This window comes from Mercenaria mercenaria, chromosome 12, assembly GCF_021730395.1.
Source record: "Mercenaria mercenaria strain notata chromosome 12, MADL_Memer_1, whole genome shotgun sequence".
NCBI classification, from domain to species: domain Eukaryota; kingdom Metazoa; phylum Mollusca; class Bivalvia; order Venerida; family Veneridae; genus Mercenaria; species Mercenaria mercenaria.
Window position 1 is genome coordinate 30,741,391 of NC_069372.1, and position 23,037 is coordinate 30,764,427.

The 23,037-nt window shown below is 37.9% G+C and overlaps 1 protein-coding gene across 1 annotated transcript in view; it reads left to right on the top strand.

Annotated features, from left to right (window-relative positions):
- The window catches only part of LOC123533207 (TBCC domain-containing protein 1-like), a 320,801-nt gene that overhangs the window by 187,392 nt on the left and 110,372 nt on the right, over positions 1 to 23,037 (top strand). Inside the window, exons 12-13 of the mRNA XM_053520503.1 lie at positions 4,070 to 4,160; positions 8,283 to 8,331. Of these exons, the coding sequence (XP_053376478.1) occupies positions 4,070 to 4,160; positions 8,283 to 8,331 (140 nt within the window). The remainder of the gene's footprint in view (positions 1 to 4,069; positions 4,161 to 8,282; positions 8,332 to 23,037) is intronic.

Genomic DNA, 23,037 nt, shown 5'->3' on the forward strand with positions numbered 1-23,037 from the left:
AGAGGCCATATTTTTCAATGGAATTTCATGAAAATTGATCTGAATGTTCTCCTTGATGATATCTAGGTCAGTTTCGAAACTTGGTCACGTGCGGTCAAAAACTAGGCCAGTAGGTATAAAAAGAGAAAAACCTTGTGACCTCTCTAGAGGCCATATTTTTCATGAGATCTTCATGAAAATTAGTGAGAATGTTCACCTTGATGATATCTAGGTAAAGTTCAAAACTGGGTCATGTACCTTCGAAAACTAGGTCAATAGGTCAAATAATAGAAAAACCTTGTGACCTCTCTAGAGACCATATTTTTCAATGGATCTTCATGAAAATTGGTCAGAATTTTTATCTTGATGATATCTAGGTCAAGTTCAAAACTGGGTCACATGAGCTCAAAAACTAGGTCACTATGTCAAATAATAGAAAAAACGACGTCATACTCAGAACTGGGTCATGTGGGAAGAGGTGAGACATTCAGGACCATCATGGTCCTCTTGTTCAACTTATCTTCATGAAATTTTGTCAGATTGATTGCCTTGGTGAAGTCTAGACCAAGTTTGAAAATGGGTCATCTGGGATCAAAAACTAGGTCACTAGGTCAAATCAAAGAAAAACCATGTGTATGCGATAGAGGCTGTATTTTTCAATTGAATGTCATGAAATTTGGTCAGAATGATTGCCTTTATGAAATTAAGGTCAAGTTTGAATATGGGTCATCTGGGGTCAAAAACTAGGTCACTAGGACAAATCAAAGAAAAATGTTTTGTATGCGATAGAGGTTGTATTTTTATGCCCCCCTCGAAGAAGGAGGGGTATATTGTTCTGCAGATGTCTGTCGGTATGTGAACCAATTGGTTTTCGGATCATAACTCAAGAACGCCTGAGTCTAGGATCATGAAATTTGATATGGAGGTTGTTCATGACCAGCAGATGACCCCTATTGATTTGTAAGTCAGTTGGTCAAAGGTCAAGGTCACAGTGACCTTGGACAGTTAAATGGTTTCTGGATGATAACTCAAGAACGCTTGGGCCTAGGATCATGAAAGTTGATAGGGAGGTTGATCTTGACCAGCAGATTACACCTATTGATTTTGAGGTCAGTTGGTCAAAGTTCAAGGTCACAGTGACCTTGAAAATTTAAATGGTTTCCGGATGATAACTCAAGAACGCTTGGGCCAAGGATCATATAAGTTGATAGGGATGTTGATCATGACCAGTAAATGACCCCTATTGATTTTGAGGCCATTAGGTCAAAGGTCAAGGTCACAGTGTTCAAAAACAGTTAAACAGTTTCTGGATACTAACTCAAGAATGCTTGCACCTAGGATTATTAAACTTGATAGGGAGGTTGGTCATGAGCAGCAGATGACCCCTATTGATTTTGCGGTCAGTAGGTCAAAGGTTAAGGACACAGCATGCCAGAACAGTTTTATGATTTCTGGATGATAACTCAAGAACTCTTGGGTCTAAGATCATGAAAGTTGATAGGGAGGTTGGTCATGACCAGCAGATGACCCCTATTGATTTTTGGGTCTGTAGGTCAAAGGTCAATGTCAGTATGACCCGGAACAGTTAAACCATTTCCGGACGATAACTTGAGAATGCTTGGGCCTAGGATCACGAAACTTGATAGGGAGGACCAGCAGATGACCGCTATTGATTTTGAGGTCAGTAAGTCATAGGTCAAGGTCAAAGTGACCCAGAACAGTTAAACCATTTCAGGACGATAACTTGAGAGTGCTTGGGCTTAGGATCCTGAAACTTAATAGGGAGGTTGATCATGACCAGCAGATTACCCCTATTGATTTTGAGGTCAGTAGATCAAAGGTCAATGTCACATTGAACCAAAAATAGTAGAACTTTTATGTACAGTGACAAAATAATTTCTGTTCCTTGTGCAATTCCTGTATGCATCAAGGGGGGCATTCGTGTTCTACGAGCTCTTGTTCAATTGAGGTTGATGAAATTTGGTCTGAATGATTGCCTTGATCAAATCTAGGTCAAGTTCAAATGTAGGTCATCTTGGCTCAAAAACTAGGTCATTAGGTCAAATTGAAGAAAATACTTCTTCACACTTAAGAGACTACATTTTTGGTCCAGTCTTAATGAAAATTGGTCAGAATATTTGTTTCAATTAAATCACTAGGTCAAACATGTTTACACTGTTATGGTTTGTTTCTCAGGTGAGCGACCTAGGGCCATCTTGGCCCTCTTATCTTACTCTTATCCTACTTTTCTCCTACTTTTTTGCTAGGCCATGCTAGTAGCATGGAAGGCCTGCAGAGGCGTGGTCAGTTTTCCCTATATGTATATAGTGGAAACTTTAAAGGTGCCAAATAAAGACAAATAAAAAAACACAAATCTTAAAAAAAGACTATACATTTTGAAATATATTACTAAACATTACGATAGCCATGCAATATTCCCTTGAAGTCAAAACATGTGCAGAGAAACGAATGATTTTTTTTGTATTTTTTTAGACTGACATAGGTGGTCATTTTGTCCTACTTTCCTGTTTATCGCTGTTCCGTAATCGGTCGGAAATTCTTCGGGATCACGTGATTTTAAAATTAGTTCAAAGAATATCAGTTTAAAGGTCACCACATTTTAAATAACTGTATTCTTTTGTATTTCCATGATGGTAATTATACATGATTTGCATGAAAATATGAGATATACAAGATTTTAGTTTCAAATTGACAGTGAAATATATTAGGCCAAGACAGTGTGTTTAATGTCTAAAATTTTATTTAACTTATGTAGCAATAAGTACATAAATCAGTGTATTTAGGTAAATTTCAGTCACATTTTGTTTCTACAGTGTAAGATAGTTATTCATCTATATTCTTAAAACTATGCTGAAAAGAGATTGACTGAATAAGTTTGCAGATGAAGTTGTGAAAATACATTTATTTGGGCAGGGCCTAAATGATTGACTGAATAAGTTTGCAGATGAAGTTGTGAAAATACATTTATTTGGGCAGGGCCTAAATTGTCCATCTGAAATCTTGTAGTATAGTATATAACCTGTATTATAAGAATGATTTTCATGAAGTTTTTGTGAGTTACAAAAATGTTGAATTCCCTATGCTATCGTTGGGGGCATATGATATATTTTGCATCTATTTATAAATTATAGCCTTGTTTCGGAGCATTCTTCAGAAAAAATCCAAAGATGTGCGACAGATTCGTAAGCAGTCAGAAAACATACTTTAGGTTTGAAATAGGCAAAAGGTTTTTGTTTATTTGTTGGTTATTCTTGGAACATATTCATGACTATTTGGTCAGATCCAATGCAGTGGGTCATATTTTCAGTAAATATGAAGTCTGGGCTACAAACTCTGGTTTTCATATAATACTCGTTCGGGTGTTAGTAGTGGACCTTTAAAAATCTTCTTGTGTGAAACTGCCAGCCTGATTTTAAAATAATTTTACACAAATGGTTCTTGTGTGACCCTCTACCAAGTTTGTTCAAATTATTCCGATTTGTCAAAAAACATGGCTGCCAGGGGGCTTGGTCATTTTTCCCAATATGTATATATAGTAGAAACTTAAAAATATTGTATAAAACTGTACGATTGATTTTAAAATAATTTCACACAAATTGCCCTTGTGTGACCTTCTACAAATAGTGTTTAAATTTTTCTGAATCATCAAAAAACATGGCCAGCAGAGGGTGTGGTTACTTTTCATCAACAGTTTCTAAACAACATCTATTCCAGTTCATTGAACATATGGGTCTTATTGGTTAAAAATATGTTTTCAGCTATCACACTTCAAAAATCTTTTTCTCTAGAGCTTTGATATTTGGCATGTGATATAAGGGTTTGACTCCGTACCATAAGTGACCAAATTATCGCTCTAAGGTCAAAAATGTGTGTGACATATATATAATATAGGCTAACATAGGACAGAATGTAAAAGTTTTTACCTCCAATTGAATTAAAAAAAAAAATTATTCTCACACTCAAAATTTAAGCCTGTACAACAGCCATGCAGTCTTTCCCAGGAAAAGAGACTGACTGGAGAAATGCTAATCGTTACACTGAAAAGTAGAAGTTCTTATTCTCATAACAGGAGAAGAGAACAAAGAAGCGAAGGAGGCCCAGGCAAAGAGGGGAAGAATTGCCACAAATGCTCATGCTGTACCAAAGGAACATATGAAAGGGTGAGGAATTATATATACCATTGTTATAACTACAAATGCTTTATACAAACTGATGAGCATTTTATGACCCCTTTCTAAGAAGAGTTGTTTATTTGTCGGTTCTTTCATTGGTAGACACTTCAGTTTCTGATCAGTAACTAGATAATGCTTTGATCTGCAGTGGTCAAACTTCACAGGATGATTTCCTGTGGTCAGTAGGTGACCCCTTATGTTTTTTGGTCAGTAAGTTAAGGTAACAGTGACCTTATAACTAAAACAGTTTCTGATCAATAGCTAAATAATGACTTGCTGTACAGTGGTCAGTTTTTATAGAAACATTCCTGTGGTCACTAGATGATTCCTGTTGTTTCTGGGGTCAGTAGGTCAATGCCACATTTTTAGAGGGCATTTAGAGCTGCCCTTCTCTGTCCATCCAACCAGCCATTCAAATTTGTGTCGTGCATATCTTAATAACCTCAGAATTAGTCAATAAAATTTTCAGTGATCTCATCATGAACAGTTTATGCATGATTATGCCCATAACTTCAGGCTATAGCCACTTTTTTAGAGGAATTAGAAGAGATTTTTATGCCTCCACTTTGCGGGGAGGCATATAGATTTGCCCTTGTCCGTCCATCCGTCCTTCCAAAAATGTGTCGCGCCTAGCTCCAAAAGTATTTGAAGTAGAGTCACAAAACTTTACAGGAATGTTGGTCAGCATGTGTAGTTGTGCACCTGGGGTTTCACGTCCAGATTCATTCAGTCGTGTAGGAGTTATGGCCCCTGACTTTGTAAAAATTTGTCATTTTAGTGTTGTGTCGCACCTAGCTCCAAAAGTATTAGATGTAGAGTCACAAAACTTTACAGGAATGTTGGTCAGCATGTGTAGTTGTGCACCTGGGGTTTCGCGTCCGGATTCATTCAGTCGTGTAGGAGTTATGGCCCCTGACTTAGTAAAAGATTGGTCATTTTAATGTTGTATCGCGCGTAGCTCCAAAAGTATTTGATCTGGAGTCACCAAATTTACAGGAATGTTGGTCAGCATGTGCAGTTGTGCACCTGGGGTTTCGCGTCCGGATTCATTCATTATTGTAGGAGTTATGGCCCCTGACCTAGGAAAAAATTGTCATTTTTAGCTTGACTTACGTTTTTCGAAGAAAAAGTAGAGCTATTGTACTCGCCCCGGCGTTGGCGTCGGTGTCGTCGTTGGTTAAAGTTTTTCATAAAGTCAAATATCTCTCTTACTATCAAAGCTATTGAGTTGAAACTTAAAATACTTATTTACTATCAAAGTCTACACCAGGAGAAACAATCCCCATAACTCTGATTTGAATTTTGACAGAATTATGCCCCTTTTTAACTTAGAATTTTGGTTAAAGTTTCTGATAAAGTCAAATATCTCTGTTACTATCAAAGCTTTTGACTTGAAACTCAAAATACTTATTTACCATCAAAGTCTACACTAGGAGAAACAATCCCCATAACTCTGATTTGAATTTTGACAGAGTTCTGCCCCTTTTTAACTTGGATTTTTTTTTTTACTGGCAAAGCTCTAATTCAGAGTCAAGCACTGAGAAAAGTCAAGTGCGCTGTCTTACGGACAGCTCTTGTAATGTATGCTGTGATGGACAGGTATCTAAAAATCTCAAGACATTAAATATGGTTATTTTTATGCCCCCAATAGGGGGGCATATTAGTTTTCAACTGTCCGTCCGTTCGTTCGTTAGTTCGTTCATCACAACGTTAACTTTTTGCATGAAGGCACTTTACTCGCGAGCCACTGCACCCAGGACCATCAAAAACTTCACATGCTGATAGTACTCATTGAGTACACCAGCCCTACTGACTGGGGGTCACCAGGTCAAGGGTCAAGGTCACAGGGGCCAACGTTAACTTTTTGCATGAAGGCACTTTACTCGCGAACCACTGCACCCAGGACCTTCAAGCTTCACATGCTGATAGTACTTATTGAGTACACCACCCCTACTGACTTTGGGGTCACCAGGTCAAAGGTCAAGGTCACGGGCCAACGTTAACTTTTTGCATGAAGGCACTTTACTCGCGAACCACTGCACCCAGGACCTTCAAACTTCACATGCTGATAGTTCTTATTGAGTACACCACCCCAACTGACTTTGGACTCACCAGGTCAAAGGTCAAGATCACAGGGGCAAACGTTAACTTTTTTTGCACGAAGGCACTTTACTCGCGAACCACTTCACCCAGGACCTTCAAACTTCACATGCTGATAGTACTTATTGAGTACACCACCCCTACTGACTTTAGGGTCACCAGGTCACAGGTCAAGGTCACCAGGTCAAAGGTCAAGATGCTGCAGGGGCATTTGTCACCATTAGTGACAGCTCTTGTTTGCATTTTTTTTAGCTCACCTGTCACATAGTGACAAGGTGAGCTTTTGTGATCGCGCAGCGTCCGTCGTCTATCCGTGCGTCTGTGCGTGCGTGCGTAAACTTTTGCTTGCGACCACTCTAGAGGTCACATTTTTCGTGGGATCTTTATGAAAATTGGTGAGAATGTTCATCTTGATGATATCTAGGTGAAGTTGGAAACTGGGTCACATGTAGTCCAAAACTAGGTCAGTAGGTCTAAAAATAGAAAAACCTTGTGACCTCTCTAGAGGCCATATTTATCAATGGATCTTCATGAAAATTGGTCAGAATGTTCACAATGATGATATCTAGGCCAGGTTCGAAACTGGGTCACGTGCAGTCAAAAACTAGGTCAGTAGGTCTAAAAATAGAAAAACCTTGTGACCTCTCTAGAGGCCATATTTCTGAATGGATCTTCATGAAAATTGATGAGAGTGTTTACCTTGATGATATCTAGGTCAAGTTTGAAACTGGGTCTCGTGCAGTCAAAAACTAGGTCAGTAGGTCTAAAAATAGAAAAATGTGACCTCCCTAGAGGCCATATTTTTTAATGGATCTTCATGAAAATTAGTGAGAGTGTTCACCTTGATGATATCTAGGTCAGGTTTGAAACTGGGTCATATGCGGTCAAAAACTAGATCAGTAGGTCTAAAAATAGAAAAACCTTGTGACGTATCTAGAGGCCATATTTTTCATGAGATGTTCATGAAAATTGGTGAGAATGTTCACCTTGATGATATCTAGGTCAAGTTCAAAAGTGGGTCACATGCCTTCAAAAACTAGGTCATTAGGTCAAATAATAGAAAAACCTTGTGACCTCTCTAGAGGTCATATTTTTCAATGGATCTTCATGAAAATTGGTCAGAATTTTTATCTTGATGATATCTAGGTCAAGTTCAAAACTGGGACACATGTGCTCAAAAACTAGGTCACTATGCCAAATAATAGAAAAAACGACGTCATACTCGGTTCAAAACTGATCAAAATCTTGATGATCTTTAGGTCAATAGGTCAGGTGAGCGATTCAGGACCATCATGGTCCTCTTGTTTAAATAGCAACATATTGTTTTCCCAAAGTTGATCTGTGTCCTTTGTCATGTAGTGGGGGCATCTGTGTCCCATGGACACATTTCTAGTTTCTTAAAGTTTTGTACACTTTTGATGCCCTTGAAGGTGAGCATATTAAAATTGCACTGTTCATCTGTGCGTGTGTCTGTATAAATTCTTGTGCGGGCTGTAACTCTGCTATTTTGAAATAACTGGGCATAGTTGTTCACCATAATAAGACAATATGTCGTGCGCAAGACCCAGACCCCTAGCTCCAAGGTCAAGGTCACACTTAGAGGTCAAAGGTTAACGGGTCTGTTTTGTGTCTGGTCCATAACTCTGCCATCCATGAAGGGATATTGAAATAACATGGCATAAATATTTACCATAATGAGACGACATGTTGTGCGCAATATCCTGACCACTAGCTCTAAGGTCAATTTTACACTTAGAAGTCAAAGGTTAACAGGGTCTATTTCTTGTCTGATCAAAACTCTGCCATCCATGAAGGGATTTTGAAATATCTTTGCATAAATATTCACCATAATGAGACCCAGACCCCTAGCTCCAAGGTCAAGGTCCTAAAATGATTGATACCTAAACTATTCTGGCATATTTTGCGCAGACAGCTGTAGCATTCTTAGGCATGCTTCGGGGGCATTTGTCACTAATATTGACAGCTCTTGTTTGTTTTTTCCTTTTGCAGAAACAAGATAATAATAATGAGCCAGGTTGGAAAACAAACAATTGCAAGGGTAAGCTTATTGTTGCATTGTCTCTAATCTTTCTTTTGAAATATTGCTTTGAGGGTGAAGTGCTATAGGTGAGTTATTGTGATACTTATGTCTGTCACTGTCTGTCAACAGTTTTGCTGTTGACATTCTAGAGGTGTGATGGCTTCATTTCAAAATAATTTATCAGCAACACCGGGGATCCAACATGTATTCCCAAATGGACACTGCTTAAAATCATATGTTGTGCATCTGGTAGTACATATGTGGTAAACATTTCACAGAAACACAGCTGAGATTTTTGTGATTAAATTTTGTGAAAATGACATTGTTTTGCCAAAATATCCGGATGCAGTGCAACCAAGTAAACATAACCAAGCATGTAAGTGCATTTACTTTACCTGTGTTTGTAGAAATGACGAGGAAAAACGTATCCTCCGTGAAGCGGTATGACTGAAAATTAGCAACATTTTTATCAACAGATGGAAATATGTTGTAATTGCCCAGCACCTGCTTAAATTTTGCCCTCGAAACCTTTAGTATGCTAAACCCCACCCAAAAGAAAAATTATATGGCGATCACTTTGCTAGAAAAATATTTATGGGCAAAAAACTGAATTGGATACATATGTTGTGCATGGGCTACATATGTGGTGCATTAGATTTTTTAAAACTCTGCAGTTCTTGAGCTTAAATGGTACCTGGATAAAGAAACGAACTGGAAATACATGCCAAGTATATGTCACATCATTAAAAATATTATATACTCGTACATGTGTATTAAAGGGTTAACCTGTGACCTCGGGACAATTAGAAACGAATATAGCTTTAGGCTTATATTAGATGTTGTAGAACATTTCCAGTTAGGAGTCAGCGCACCTCTTCTAAAGGCATTTATGTGTTGCTAATGTGTGTTGACCTGTGAATGTCGGAAATATACATGTACAGATTGGAGTTTAGTGTATTAGTTGCCGATACGGTCTGCGTAATTATTATATGTTCTTGAACCAAGTGTTCTTCCCATTTTTGACTATTCAAAGAATAGTCTACCTATTCTACTCACCCTGTCGTCTGCGTCACACTTTAGTTAAAGTTTTGCATGCAAGTACATATGGCTATCATTTAAAGGCATATAATTCATAAATTTTAGTCAGAATGATTACCTTGATAAAATCTAGGTCAAGTTAAAATACGAGTTATCTGGGGTCAAAAACTAGGTCACTAGGTCAAATCAATAAAAAACCTTGTGTATGCGTTAGAGGCTGTATTTTTTAATTTATCTTCATGAAATTTGGTCAGAATGAGTGCCTTGATGAAATCTAGCTCAAGTTTGAATAAGAGTTTATCTGGGGTCAAAAACAAGGTCACTAGGTCAAATCAAAGAAAAACCTTGTGTATGCAATAGGGACTGCATTTTACACTGAATCTTCATGAAATTAAGTCAGAATAGTTGCCTTGATGAAATCTAGGTCAAGTTTGCATATGGCTCATCTGGGGTTAAAACTAGATCACTAGTTTAAATCAAAGAAAAACATTGTGTATGCAACAGGGAGTACATTTTACACCGCAACTTCATGAAATTTGATCAAAATGTTTATCTGGATAAAATCTAGGTCAAGTTCGAATATGGGTCATCTGGGGTCAAAAACTAGGTCACAAGGTGAAATCAAAGAAAAACCTTTTTGTATGCAATAGGGGCTGCATTTTACACTGGATATTCATAAAATTTAGTGAGAATGGCTGCCTTGAGGAAATCTAGGTCAAGTTTGAATGTGGATAATCAGGGGTCAAAAGCTAGGTTGCAAGGTAAAATCAAAGAAAAACCTTGTGTATGCAATAGGGACTGCATTTTACTCTGAAACTTCATAAAATTTGATCACTATGTTTGTCTTGATGACCTCTAGGTCAAGGTTTAATCTGGGTCATGTTGGGTAAACAACTAAGTCATCCAGTCAAATCATCCAGTCAAATCAAAGGAAAAGCTTGATAACACTTTAGAGGCCAGGTTTATGACCATATCTTCATGAAATTTGTTTAAGAATGTTTATCTTGATGATCTTTGGCCCAATTTTGAATTTGGGTCATCTGGGGTCAAAAACTAGGTCACCTGTTAAAAGTAAAGAAAACCCTTGTGTATGCAATAAGGGCTGAATATTTCATTTTAAATGTATGAAACTTTGTCAATGTTTGTCTGCATGAAATTTTAGAATAATCAAAAACTAAGGAAAATCGCGCGCAAGACCCAGATCCGTAGCTCAAAGGTCAAGGTCACACTTGGACGTTAAAGGTCATTTTTCATGATAGTGCATTCGTGTCCGGTCCATATCTTTGTCATCCATGGATGGATTTTCAAATAACTTGGCATGAATGTGTACCACAGTAAGACGACGTGTCGTGCGCAAGACCCAGGTCCGTAGCTCAAAGGTCAAGGTCACACTTAGACGTTAAAGGTCATTTTTCATGATAGTGCATTCGTGTCCGGTCCATATCTTTGTCATCCATGGATGACCACAGTAAGAGGACGTGTCGCGTGCAAGTCCGTAGCTCAAAGGTCAAGGTCACACTTAGACGTTAAAGGTCATATTTCATGGTAGTGCATTGATGGGTGTGTCCGGTCCATATCTTTGTCATTCATGCATGGATTTTAAAATTATTGGGCATGAATGTGTACCACAGTAAGACGACATGTCGCGCGCAAGACCCAGGTCCGTAGGTCAAAGGCCGTAAACTCTAACATCGGCCATAACTATTCATTCAAAGTTCCATCGGGGGCATGTGTCATCCTATGGAGACAGCTCTTGTTTATTCTATCTTCATAAAACATAGTCAGAATGTTTTTTATCATGAAGTCTTGGATGATATCGAATCTGGGTCATGTGGGGCCAAAAACTAGGTCACTAGGTCAAAGGAAAAGTTTGTATACACTCTAGATGCCACATTTTTGCTCCAATCTTCCCAAACTTTGTCAAAATGTTTGTTTTTATGGAATCTTGGACAAGCAAGAATCTTGATCATGTGGGGTCAAAAACAAGGTCACAAGGTCAAATCAAAGAAAATACTTGTTTACACTCAAGAGACCACATTTTTGCTGTTTGTTGGGTGACCCTCTGCCAAAGTTCATCAGTTAAAAAGTGGCTGCCTATGGGCAGAGCTAGTTTTTCTGTAATGGTTATATATGGTAAACTTTAAAAATCTCCTACTCTGAAACTGCCCGCCCGCTTAGCTCAATAGGTAAGAGCGTTGGTCTACGGATCTCGGTGTCGCGAGTTCGATCCTCGGGCGGGGCGTGTGTTCTCCGTGACTATGATGCACACATTTTTGATCATATCTCCCACCTTGTCATGTTGTTTTGGGGAATCTTGGCCAGATTATCTTGGGGTAAACAGGTTCATGTACTGGTACAGAATCAGGACACACTGGTTGGTTAACCTCTCGCACAGTTAATCCATGACTGAAATTACTGTAAGATATATGGTAAACTTTAAAAATCTCCTACTCTGAAACTGATACCCTGAATTCAAAAAACAATTTCACACAGATTTTCTGCAGGTGACCCTCTTCCAAATTCCTTCAAGCTCCCACCCATCTTCCTTAGTTTTTAGCTCACCTGTCACGTAGTGACAGGATGAGCTTTTGTGATCACCCTTCGTCCGTCGTCCGTCCGTCCACAATTTCTTGTGAACAAGATAGAGACCACATTTTGCAAGTAATTTCGATCAAACTTGAACAAAACTTGTATTGGCATGATATCTTAGTTCCTTTCAAAAACTGGCCAGATCCCATCATGGGTTCTAGAGTTATAGCCCCTTAAAGGGCCAGTATTTGCTATTTTAGTGTGTCAACAATTTCTTGTCTGCACGATAGTGGTTTCATTTATTAATTTATTTTTAACCAAACTTGCACACAACTTGTATCACCATAAGATCACGGTTCCTTTCTTGAAATGGCCAGATCCCATTATGGGTTCCAGAGTTATGGCCCCTGAAAGGGCCAAAATTAGCTATTTTGACCTTGCCTGCACAATAGCAGCTTTATTTACGATTTGATTTTTACCAAACTGGCACACAACTTGTATCACCATAAGATCTCGGTTCCTTTCTTGAACTGGCCAGATTCCATTATGGGTTCCAGAGTTATGGCCCCTGAAATGGCCAGAATAAGCTATTTTGACCTTGTCTGCACAATAGCAGCTTCATTTATGATTTGATTTTAACCAAACTTGCACACAACTTGTATCACCATAAGGTCTTGGTTCCTTTCTTGAACTGGCGAGATTCCATTATGAGTTCCAGAGTGATGGCCCCTGAAAGGGCAAGAATTAGCTATTTTGACCTTGTCTGCACAATAGCAGCTTCATTTATGATTTGAATTTAATCAAACTTGCACAAAACTTGTGTCACCATAAGATCTCAGTTCCTTTCTTGAACCGGCCAGATCCCTTAATGGGTTACAGAGTTATGGCCCCTGAAAGGGCCAAAATTAGCTATTTTGACCTTGTCTGCACAATAGCAGCTTCATTTATGATTTGATTTTAACCAAACTTGCACACAACTTGTATCACCATAAGATCTTGGTTCCTTTCTTGAACTGGCGAGATTCCATTATGAGTTCCAGAGTTATGGCCCCTGAAAGGGCCAGCATTAGCTATTTTGACTTTGTCTGCACAATAGCAGCTTCATTGATGATTTGAATTCAATCAAACTTGCACAAAACTTGTGTCACCATAAGATCTTGGTTCCTTTCTTGAACCGGCCAGATCCCATAATGGGTTCCAGAGTTATAGCCCCTGAAAGGGCCAAAATTAGCTATTTTGACCTTGTCTGCACAATAGCAGCTTCATTTATGATTTGATTTTAACCAAACTTGCACACAACTTGTATCACCACAAGATCTTGATTCCTTTCTTCAACTGGCCAGATTCCATCATGGGTTCCAGATTCAGTTGTAGGTTCCAGAGTTATTTTATATCTGATTACCTCCCCTGATTGTAATCAAAATTGATTTATATCAGTAAGTACTTATAGGACTTATTTGAAATTTCATTATTGTTATTAGTTGGACTGAGACAATCAGGGTAGATAACTATGGACTGATTTATGTCAAATTACCTCCCTTTATTTCAAATTAAAATGGGTATATCTTCATAACTAATGAAGATACTGATCTGAAATTTCATTTATGTCAACAGATTTATTTGGCAGATCCTTCTTTTGTTCACTTACAATATTTTTTTTGATCGTGCTGTGTCTGTCGTCCGTCAGTCTGTAACCTTTTGCTTGTGACCACTCTAGAGGTCACATTTTTCGTTGGATCTTTATGAAAGTTGGTCAGAATGTTTACCTTGATGATATCTAGGTCAGGTTCGAAACTGGGTCACGTGCCATCAAAAACTAGGTCAGTAGGTCTAAAAATAGAAAAACCTTGTGACCTCTCTAGAGGCCATATATTTCACACGATCTTCATGAAAATTGGTCAGAATGTTCACCTTGATGATATTTAGGTCAAGGTCAAAACTGGGTCATGTGCCGTCAAAAACTAGGTCAGTAGGTCAAATAATAGAAAAACCTTGTGACCTCTCTAAAGGCCATATTTTTGACGGGATCTGTATGAAAGTTGGTCTGAATGTTCATCTTGATGATATCTAGGTCAAGTTCGAAACTGGGTCACATGCGGTCAAAAACTAGATCAGTAGGTCTAAAAATAGAAAAACCTTGTGACCTCTCTAGAGGCCATATATTTCATGAGATCTTCATGAAAATTGGTCTGAATGTTCATCTTGATGATATCTAGGTCAAGTTCGAAAGTGGGTCACTTGCCATCAAAAACTAGGTCAGTAGGCCAAATAATAGAAAAACCTTGTGACCTCTCTAAAGGCCATATTTTTCATGGGATCTGTATGAAAGTTTGTCTGAAAGTTCATTTTGATGATATCTAGGTCATGTTCGAAACAGGGTCATGTGCGGTCAAAAACTAGGGCAGTAGGTCTAAAAATAGAAAAACCTTGTGACCTCTCTAGAGGCCATATTGTGAATGGATCTATAAAATTTGTCTGAAGTTCATTTGATGATATCTAGGTCAGTTCGAAATGGGTTAGTGCCGTCAAAAAGTAGGTCAGTAGGTCAAATAATGAAAAACGTTGTGACCTCTCTAGAGGCCATGATTTTATGGATCTGATGAAAAGTTGGTCTGAATGTTTATCTTGATGATATTAGGTCAAGTTGAACTGGTCAACTGTGATCAAAAACTAGGTCAGTAGGTCTTGAAATAGAAAAACCTTGTGACCTCTCTAGAGGCCATACCCTTGAATGGATCATCATGAAAATTGGTCAGAATGTTCACCTTGATGATATCTAGGACAAGTTTGAAACTGGGTCACGTGCAAATAAAAAACTTAGTCAGTAGGCCAAATAATAAAAATAATTCCTTTTTGGACACTCTCTTAGAGGCCATACTTTTCATGGGATCTGTATGAAAGTTGGTCTGAATGTTCATCCTGATGATATTTAGGTCAGGTTTGAAACTGGGTCAACTGCAGTCAAAAACTAGGTCAGTAGGTCTAAAATTAGAAAAATCTCTTGACCTCTCTAGAGGCCATATTTTTCAATGGATCTTCATGAAAATTGATCTGAATGTTCACCTTGATGATATCTAGGTCAGTTTCGAAACTGGGTCACGTGCGGTCAAAAACTAGGCCAGTAGGTATAAAAATAGAAAAACCTTGTGACCTCTCTAGAGGCCATATTTTTCATGAGATCTTCATGAAAGTTAGTGAGAATGTTCGCCTTGGTATCTAGGTAAAGTTCAAAACAGGGTCACGTACCTTTGAAAACTAGGTCAATAGGTCAAATAATAGAAAAACCTTATGACCTCTCTAGAGACCATATTTTTCAATGGATCTTCATGAAAATTGGTCAGAATTTTTATCTTGAGAATATCTAGGTCAAGTTCAAAACTGGGTCACATGAGCTCAAAAACTAGGTCACTATGTCAAATAATAGAAAAAACGACGTCATACTCAAAACTGGGTCATGTGGGAAGAGGTGAGCGATTCAGGACAATCATGGTCCTCTTGTTTAATTACTTCCCTTTTACGTTACTATTAATAGCTTATTTTTAGTAACTTTTTATTATTGGCCGTAGGGAAAACCCGAGACCACTTTTCTGTGGTACAACATGGATGGTACCTCCAATTTTTAGGTGTATTTTGACATATCTATACCTTGTAAGAATTTTTTTTCTGTTTGGTTGAATTTCTTCCCTTTGTTGTTCCTGTCCTTTGGACTAAGATATTTTTTCTGAGGACCTTCTTGTCCTCAAGTGCAATGATAACAGGTGAGCGATATAGGGCCATCATGGCCCTCTTCTTTTAACTTACCTTAGCATGTAGTGCTCATGGTGAGCTATTGTGATCACTCTGTTCTGGTGGCGGCATCGGCATCAACAATTGAGAATAACTCAAAAACCATTATATAAATTTCTTTTAAACTTTGTAGGATGTTTTAGGAACTAGTTTTAAAAAATATTTGATATAAATTGAGGAAAATCTTGCATGAATCTTTATCATGATATGCCTCCTATTTTTCGTCTGGCTCCGCCCCCTATTTCTAGTGTTATGGCCCCTGAAATAGTAAAAAATGCACATTTTCACCTTGTGACGCGCCTAGCTCAAAATTATTAGATATAAATTGATGAAACTTTAAACTTGTTTATTTACTTAAAAGCTTACTTCTACATATAAAACTTATTCAGCGGTGTTGTACAATAATAAACAGTTAAATGATAAGAAAGCAACAATTATTACATTAGAACACTTGCAAGCATCAAAAAGTCAGTCGTTAAAGCTAAAATGCACAACATGATATTATAGAACATTATTTACAGAAATTCATTATCCTTATTCCAGTGATATTTAAAAACAGACAGATCTCAAAAATCAAATTTATCGACAAAAAAACGTTATGGATTCATGTCAATGTCATTGCTCTACTATGACTACAATTTTAAAATAATGTAAAGTAATCTCTGACGAAAAAAGTTTTCAAATGTTTCTTGAATATGTTCACTGATGCACTTTGTTAGTTCAAAGGCAGTTCAGTCCAGAGCTTAGGTCCGACAGTGCTGAAACTTCTGTCACTGAAGGTCTTTCTCTTGTTGTAAGGAACAACATAGCAACTTGCTGATGATTCTGAAGATTGCAGTGTGCATTTTGGGACTTTACTAGACAACAGATCAGTCAGGTATTGAGGGGCATTTCCAACAGAACAGTTGTACATATAAGTAAGAGTATTAACCCTTTCCCACATCGATATGTTTATCACCGTATCTATCGATTACCGAACAGAAACGTATTGACCCGTGTCTATCGATTACCCGATAGAAACATATATTATCGAGTATCCGCCATTTGAACAGAAACGTCTATCCCCGTATCTCATAATCAATCGCTTTATTTTCATTCTTTTCCTAAAGAAAAGAATTCCGGATGTTTACTAACACAAAATATGGGATTTCGTCATCAGTATTTGCGTAAAATATCATGTGGTTACTATTTAAATGTATGGAGTACTTTGCAAAAAAAAGACACCGGGGTTTTTTCCTACATGTGCACAACGCTACGTCATGGAAAATTACTGTGAAAACTACTTGCAACTGGCCGGTTCGCAGGACTTTCCTCATTCTAAAAATAACAACCATTTAACATCTAAGTATTTTTAAATGTGTTAGGTTATGAAAGTCACACGTGATATATGCGGATTTCCCCTAAACAACAATTTGTGTATACGATGGCTTGGAATTTATGGCCTTAACTAACGGGAAGTGTTAATCAAAACAGAGGGACCCCGACTTCCAAATATTTTATGACACCCAAAGAGTTAATTGCAGCTGAAGTCACCCGTGATGTACCGACGTTTGATCAGCAAAATATTACGTAATATTATCTAAAAATATTTTAAATTTTAGCACAAGAATACTGTAGTCGGTTACGAGTCTCGATGTCAACAATCTTTTTGCACTTTCAGAAATTTTACGATTCGTTATTATGTCTACCACCACACAGTGGTGTGGGAGACATATTGATTTACTCCAGTCTGTCTGTGTGTCCGTGTGTCTGTGTGTCTGTCTGTCACAAAGCTTGTCCGCACTCTAAGTCAAACATTTCTCATCCGATCTTCACCAAACTTGAACAAAATATGTTTGACCATCAGACCTCGGCCAAGTTCAATAACTAGCCAAATCGGTCCAGGCATTTTAGAGTTACCGCCCTTGAATTACCGAAAAAATCCGTCTGTTTACTCTTGTCCGCTCTATAAGTCGAGCATTTCTCATCCGATCTTCACCAAACTTCAACAAAATGTGTTTGGCCATAAGACCTTACCCAAGTTCGATAACTAGCCAAATCCACCCAGGCACTTTTGATTTATGGCCCTTGAATTACTGATTGGATCCACCCATCCAGACCATCTAATTGGATCCACTCGTCTAAAACATTTAGAGAAACTAACATTTTTCATAGGGGCAGTTGTGGGAGACATGCGCTTTTCTCAAAAGCATCTCTAGTTTATGTAGTATTATTCAGTTTGATGGTTGTTGTTTTTAGCTCACCTGAGCACTGCTCGGGTGAGTTTTTCTGATCACTCGATGTCCGGCGTCCGTTGTCTGTCGTCCTTGAACATTTAGCTTGTGTATGCGATAGAGGCTGTATTTTTCAACTGATCTTCATGAATTTTGGTCAGAATGATTACCTTGATGAAATCTAGGCCGAGTTTGAAAATGGGTCATCTGGGGTCAAAAACTAGGTCACTAGGTCAAATGAAGGAAAAACCTTGTGTATGCGATAGAGGCTGTATTTTTATGCCCCCCTTCGAAGAAGGAGGGGTATATTGTTTTGCAGAAGTCGGTCGGTCGGTCGGTCGGAATGTAGACCAATCCGTTTCCGGATGATAACTCAAGAACGCTTGGGCCTAGGATCATGAAAGTTGATAGGGAGGTTGGTCATCACCAGCAGATGACCCCTATTGATTTTTAGGTCTGTATGTCAAAGGTCAAGGTCACAGTGACCCTGAATAGTAAAATGGTTTCCGGATGATAACTCAAGAACATTTGGGCCTAGGATCATGAAAGTTGATAGGGAGGTTAGTCATGACCAGCAGATGACCCCTATTGATTTTGAGGTCAGTATGTTAAAGGTCAAGGTCACAATGACCCTGAACAGTAAAACGGTTTCCAGATGATAACTGAAGAACGCTTAGGCCTAGGGTCACGAAAGTCGATAGGGAGGTTAGTCATGACCAGCAGATGACCCCCATTGATTTTGAGATGAGTATGTCAAAGGTCAAGGTCACAGTGACCAGGAACAGAAAACTGGTTTCCAGGCAATAACTCAAGAATGCTTGGGCCTGGTGTCGGGAAAATTGATAGTTAGGTTGGCAATGACCAGCAGATGACCCCTATTGATTTTGAGGTCATTAGGTCAAAGGTCAAGGTCACATTGGCCAGGAACAGTAAAACGGTTTCTGATCTTCTTGTCCAAAACCATAGGGCCTAGGGCTTTGATATTTGGTATGTAGCAAAATCTAGTGGTCCTCTACCAAGATTGTTCAGATTATTTCCCTGGGGTCAAATACGGCCCCGCCCCGGGTTTATATAGACTTATATAGGAAAAAACTTTGAAAAACCTATCGTTCAAAACCACAGGGCATAGGGCTTTGATATTTTGTATATGACATCATCTAGTGGTCCTCTACTAAGATTATTCAAATTATTCCCCTAGGGTCAAATATGGCTCCGCCCTGGGGGTCACATGGTTTACATAGACTTATATAGGGAAAAACTTTGAAAATCTTCTTGTCCAAACCACAAAGACTATGGCTTTGATACTTTGTATTGTAGCATCATCTAGTGGTTCTCTACCATGTTTATTTAAATTATCCCTGTAGGGTCAAATATGGCCCCGCCCCAGGGGTCGTATTGTTCATATAGACTTATATAGGGAAAAGCTTAGAATCTTCATGTCCATAACTTACATCATTCAAATTTGGACCACATGTATAGTTTTGAGTGGCAAGATGAACCTTGACATGAGTTGACCTTGACCTTGACCTAGTGACCTACTTTCACATTTCTGTAGCTACAGCCTTCAAATTTGGACCACATACATAGGTTTGTGTACTGAAAAAAACTTTGACCTTGTTATTGACCTTGTGACCTACTTTCAATTTGGACCACATGTTTAGTTTTTTGTTCCGAAATAAAATTTGACCTTGATTTTGACCTAGTGACCTACTTTCACATTTCTCAAGCTACAGCCTTCAAATTTGAACTACAAGCATAGTTTTGTGTACTGAAATGAACTTTGATCTTGAGATTGACCTAGTGACCTACTTTCACTTTCTGAAGGTACAGGCTTCAAATTTGGACCACTTGCATAGTTTTGTGTTCCAAAATAAAATTTGACCTTGATTTTGACCTAGTGACCTACTTTCACATTTCTCAAGCTACAGCCTTCAAATTTGAACCACATGCATAGTTTTGTGTACCGAAATGAACTTGGATCTTGAGATTGACCTAGTGACCTACTTTTACACTTCTGAAGCTACAGGCTTCAAATTTGGACCGCATGCATATTTTTGTGTTCTGAAATGAAATTTGACATTGATTTTTACCATTACCTTCTTTCACATTTCTCAAGCTACAGCCTCCAAATTTGAAGCACATGCATAGTTTTGTCTACCGAATTGAACTTTGACCTTGAAATTGATCTAGTGACCTACTTTCACATTTCTCAAGCCACAGCTTTTAAATTTTGACACATACACATTGGTTTGGTCCGAAATGAAATTTGATCTTGATTTTGACCTTGAGCTAGTCTTGAAATTTGGAACATTCAAAAATGGCTCAGTGGATGGCGCCAAGATCACTCTGTAATCTCTTGTTAGGTTAATAGGTTTATGGTCAAGGTCAGATTAAACCAGAATGGTAGAACCTTTGTTTACAGTGAGCATATAATTTCTGTTCCTTGTGCAATTACTGAATGCATCAAGGGGGGCATTTCGTGTTCGACGAGCTCTTGTTCATTTTATCTTCATGAATTTTGGTCAGAATGATTACCTTGATGAAGTCTAGGCCGAGTTTGAAAATGGGTCGCCCGGGGTCAAAAACTAGGTCACTAGGTCAAATCAAGGAAAAACCTTGTGTATGCGATAGAGGCTGTATTTTTCATTTCATCTTCATGAATTTTGGTCAGAATGATTACCTTGATGAAGTCTAGCCCGAGTTTGAAAATGGGTCATCTGTGGTCAAAAACTAGGTCACTAGGTCAAATCAAGGAAAAACCTTGTGTATGTGATAGAGGCTGTATTTTTCAATTGATCTTCATGAAATTTTGTCAGAATGATAACCTTGATGAAATCTAGGCCAAGTTTGAAAATGGGTCACCCGGGGTCAAAAACTAGGTCACTAGGTCAAATCAAGGAAAAACCTTGTGTATACGATAGAAGCTGTATTTTTCATTTTATCTTCATGAAATTTGGTCAGAATGATAGCCTTGATGAAATCTAGGCCGAGATCGAAAATAGGTTAACTGGGGTTAAAAAGTAGGTCACTAGGTCAAATCAAAGAAAAACCTTGTGTGTGCGATAGAGGCTGTATTTTTCAACTGATCTTCATGAAATTTTGTCAGAATGATAACCTTGATGTAATCTAGGCCAGTTTTGAAAATGGGTCATCTGGGGTCAAAAACTAGGTCACTAGGTCAAATCAAAGAAAAACCTTGTGTATGCAGTAGAGGCTGTATTTTTCAGTTGATCTTCATGAATTTTGGTCAGAATGATTGCCTTGATAAAATCTAGGTCAAGTTTGAATATGGGTCATCGGGGATTAAAAATTACGGTAGGTCACTAGGTCAAATCAAATAAAAACCTTGTGTATGCAATAGGGGCTGCATTTTACATAGGGTCTTCATGAGATTTAATCAGAATGTTTGTCTGTATGAAATCAAGATGGAGTTTGAATATGGGTCATATGGGATAAAAAACTAGGTCACCCGGTCAAATTAAAGAAAAACCTTGTGTATACAATAGGGGCTGCATTTTACACTGGGTTCTCTTAAAATTTAGTCAGAATGATTGCCTTGATGGGATCTAGGTCAGGTTAGAGTATGGGTCATGTGGTCAAAAACTAGGTCACTAGGTCAAATCAAAGCTTTGTATATGCAATAGAGACTGTATTTTTCAATTGATCTTCATGAAATTTGGTCAGAATGCTAGCCTTGATGAAATAAAGGTCAGGTTTGAGTATGGGTCATCTGGGGTCAAAAACTAGGTCGCTAGGATATATCAAAGAAAAACGTTTTGTATGCGATAGAGGCTGTATTTTTTAATCAAGGTTGATGAAATTTAGTCAGAATGATTGCCTTGATCAAATCTAGGTCAGATTCGAATGTAGGTCATCTTAGCTCAAAAACTAGGTCACTAGGTCAGATTGAAGAAAATTCTTGTTTACACTTGAGACACCACATTTTTGATCCAATCTTAATGAAAATTGGTCAGAATATTTGTTTCCATGAAATCACTATGTCAAACATGTTTACACTGTAATGGTGTGTTTATCAGGTGAGTGACCTAGGGCCATCATGGCCCTCTTGTTTATATAAATACTTACCGATTCCAATTCGGAAGATGAGTCTGTTAACTATAAAATCAAACTTTCAAACATCAAAATGAAATTGTATATGAATTTTAATGTGAAAGTAATCCAAAACAGAATTTTACGCCTAAAATATATTTCCCTTATTTTAACACTTTATATCTTCGAAACTCAAACAGAAACTACAATGAATTTTGTATCATCGGAAAGAGAATTTAAATTGCTATAAACTTTATATTGACAAAAATAATGTCAAACTTACAGAAAATATTAAAATAATGATATTTTTAACATAAGTATGTGTAATCACAAAGAATGCCAACACCTCTGTTCAGATAAGACAGTCATGCTTATCAGCCATATACCTATTATCACTTATCAGTGTTATGTAAAGGAGCTTACTTTGGCTTCTGTTCTGTGTGGTAAAGGGTTAAAGTTAATTCTTGCCTTGATGGGTAAACAGTGCAGATCATACAATGCCTGTTTTGAACTATTGTACCTACTGTTACCAAGAACAAATTTAGCACACATATACTGGATACGTTGTAATTTACCTAATTCGTTCTGAGTGATTCCATAGAGAATAATGTTGCAATAATCTAAGTTTTAAATCACTTATGAAAGAACTAAAACCTCTATGGCTTCTTTAGTTAAATATTTCCGAATACTTTTAATCTTAAAATAGTTCAACATTGCAGTTTGGCACTTTCTTTTCACATGCTCCTTGAAAGTTAGAGTGTCATCGAAAAAGCGCCTAAATATCTGATACAAGTCTGTAATTCAATTTTACCACCACATATATCAATTTCTTTGGTATTATACATATTCAGTTCAGTGGGCGACTGCCAAACATGATAAACTCTGTTTTAGATGCATTCATTTTTAGTTTATTTTTGTTCACCCAGTCTCTGATAACAATAGCACAATCTTGGAGTTCACGAATTGCAGCCTCTTCTGCAATTGCTGTTGGTCTGAAACGCGTATTGGCCATGTGATCATCCGCTAATCCAAAGACGGAGATAGATAGTGGCACAATGTCAAAAAGAGTTTCTGCATAGGTCAGATAGAGCAGATGGTGGCACAGTGT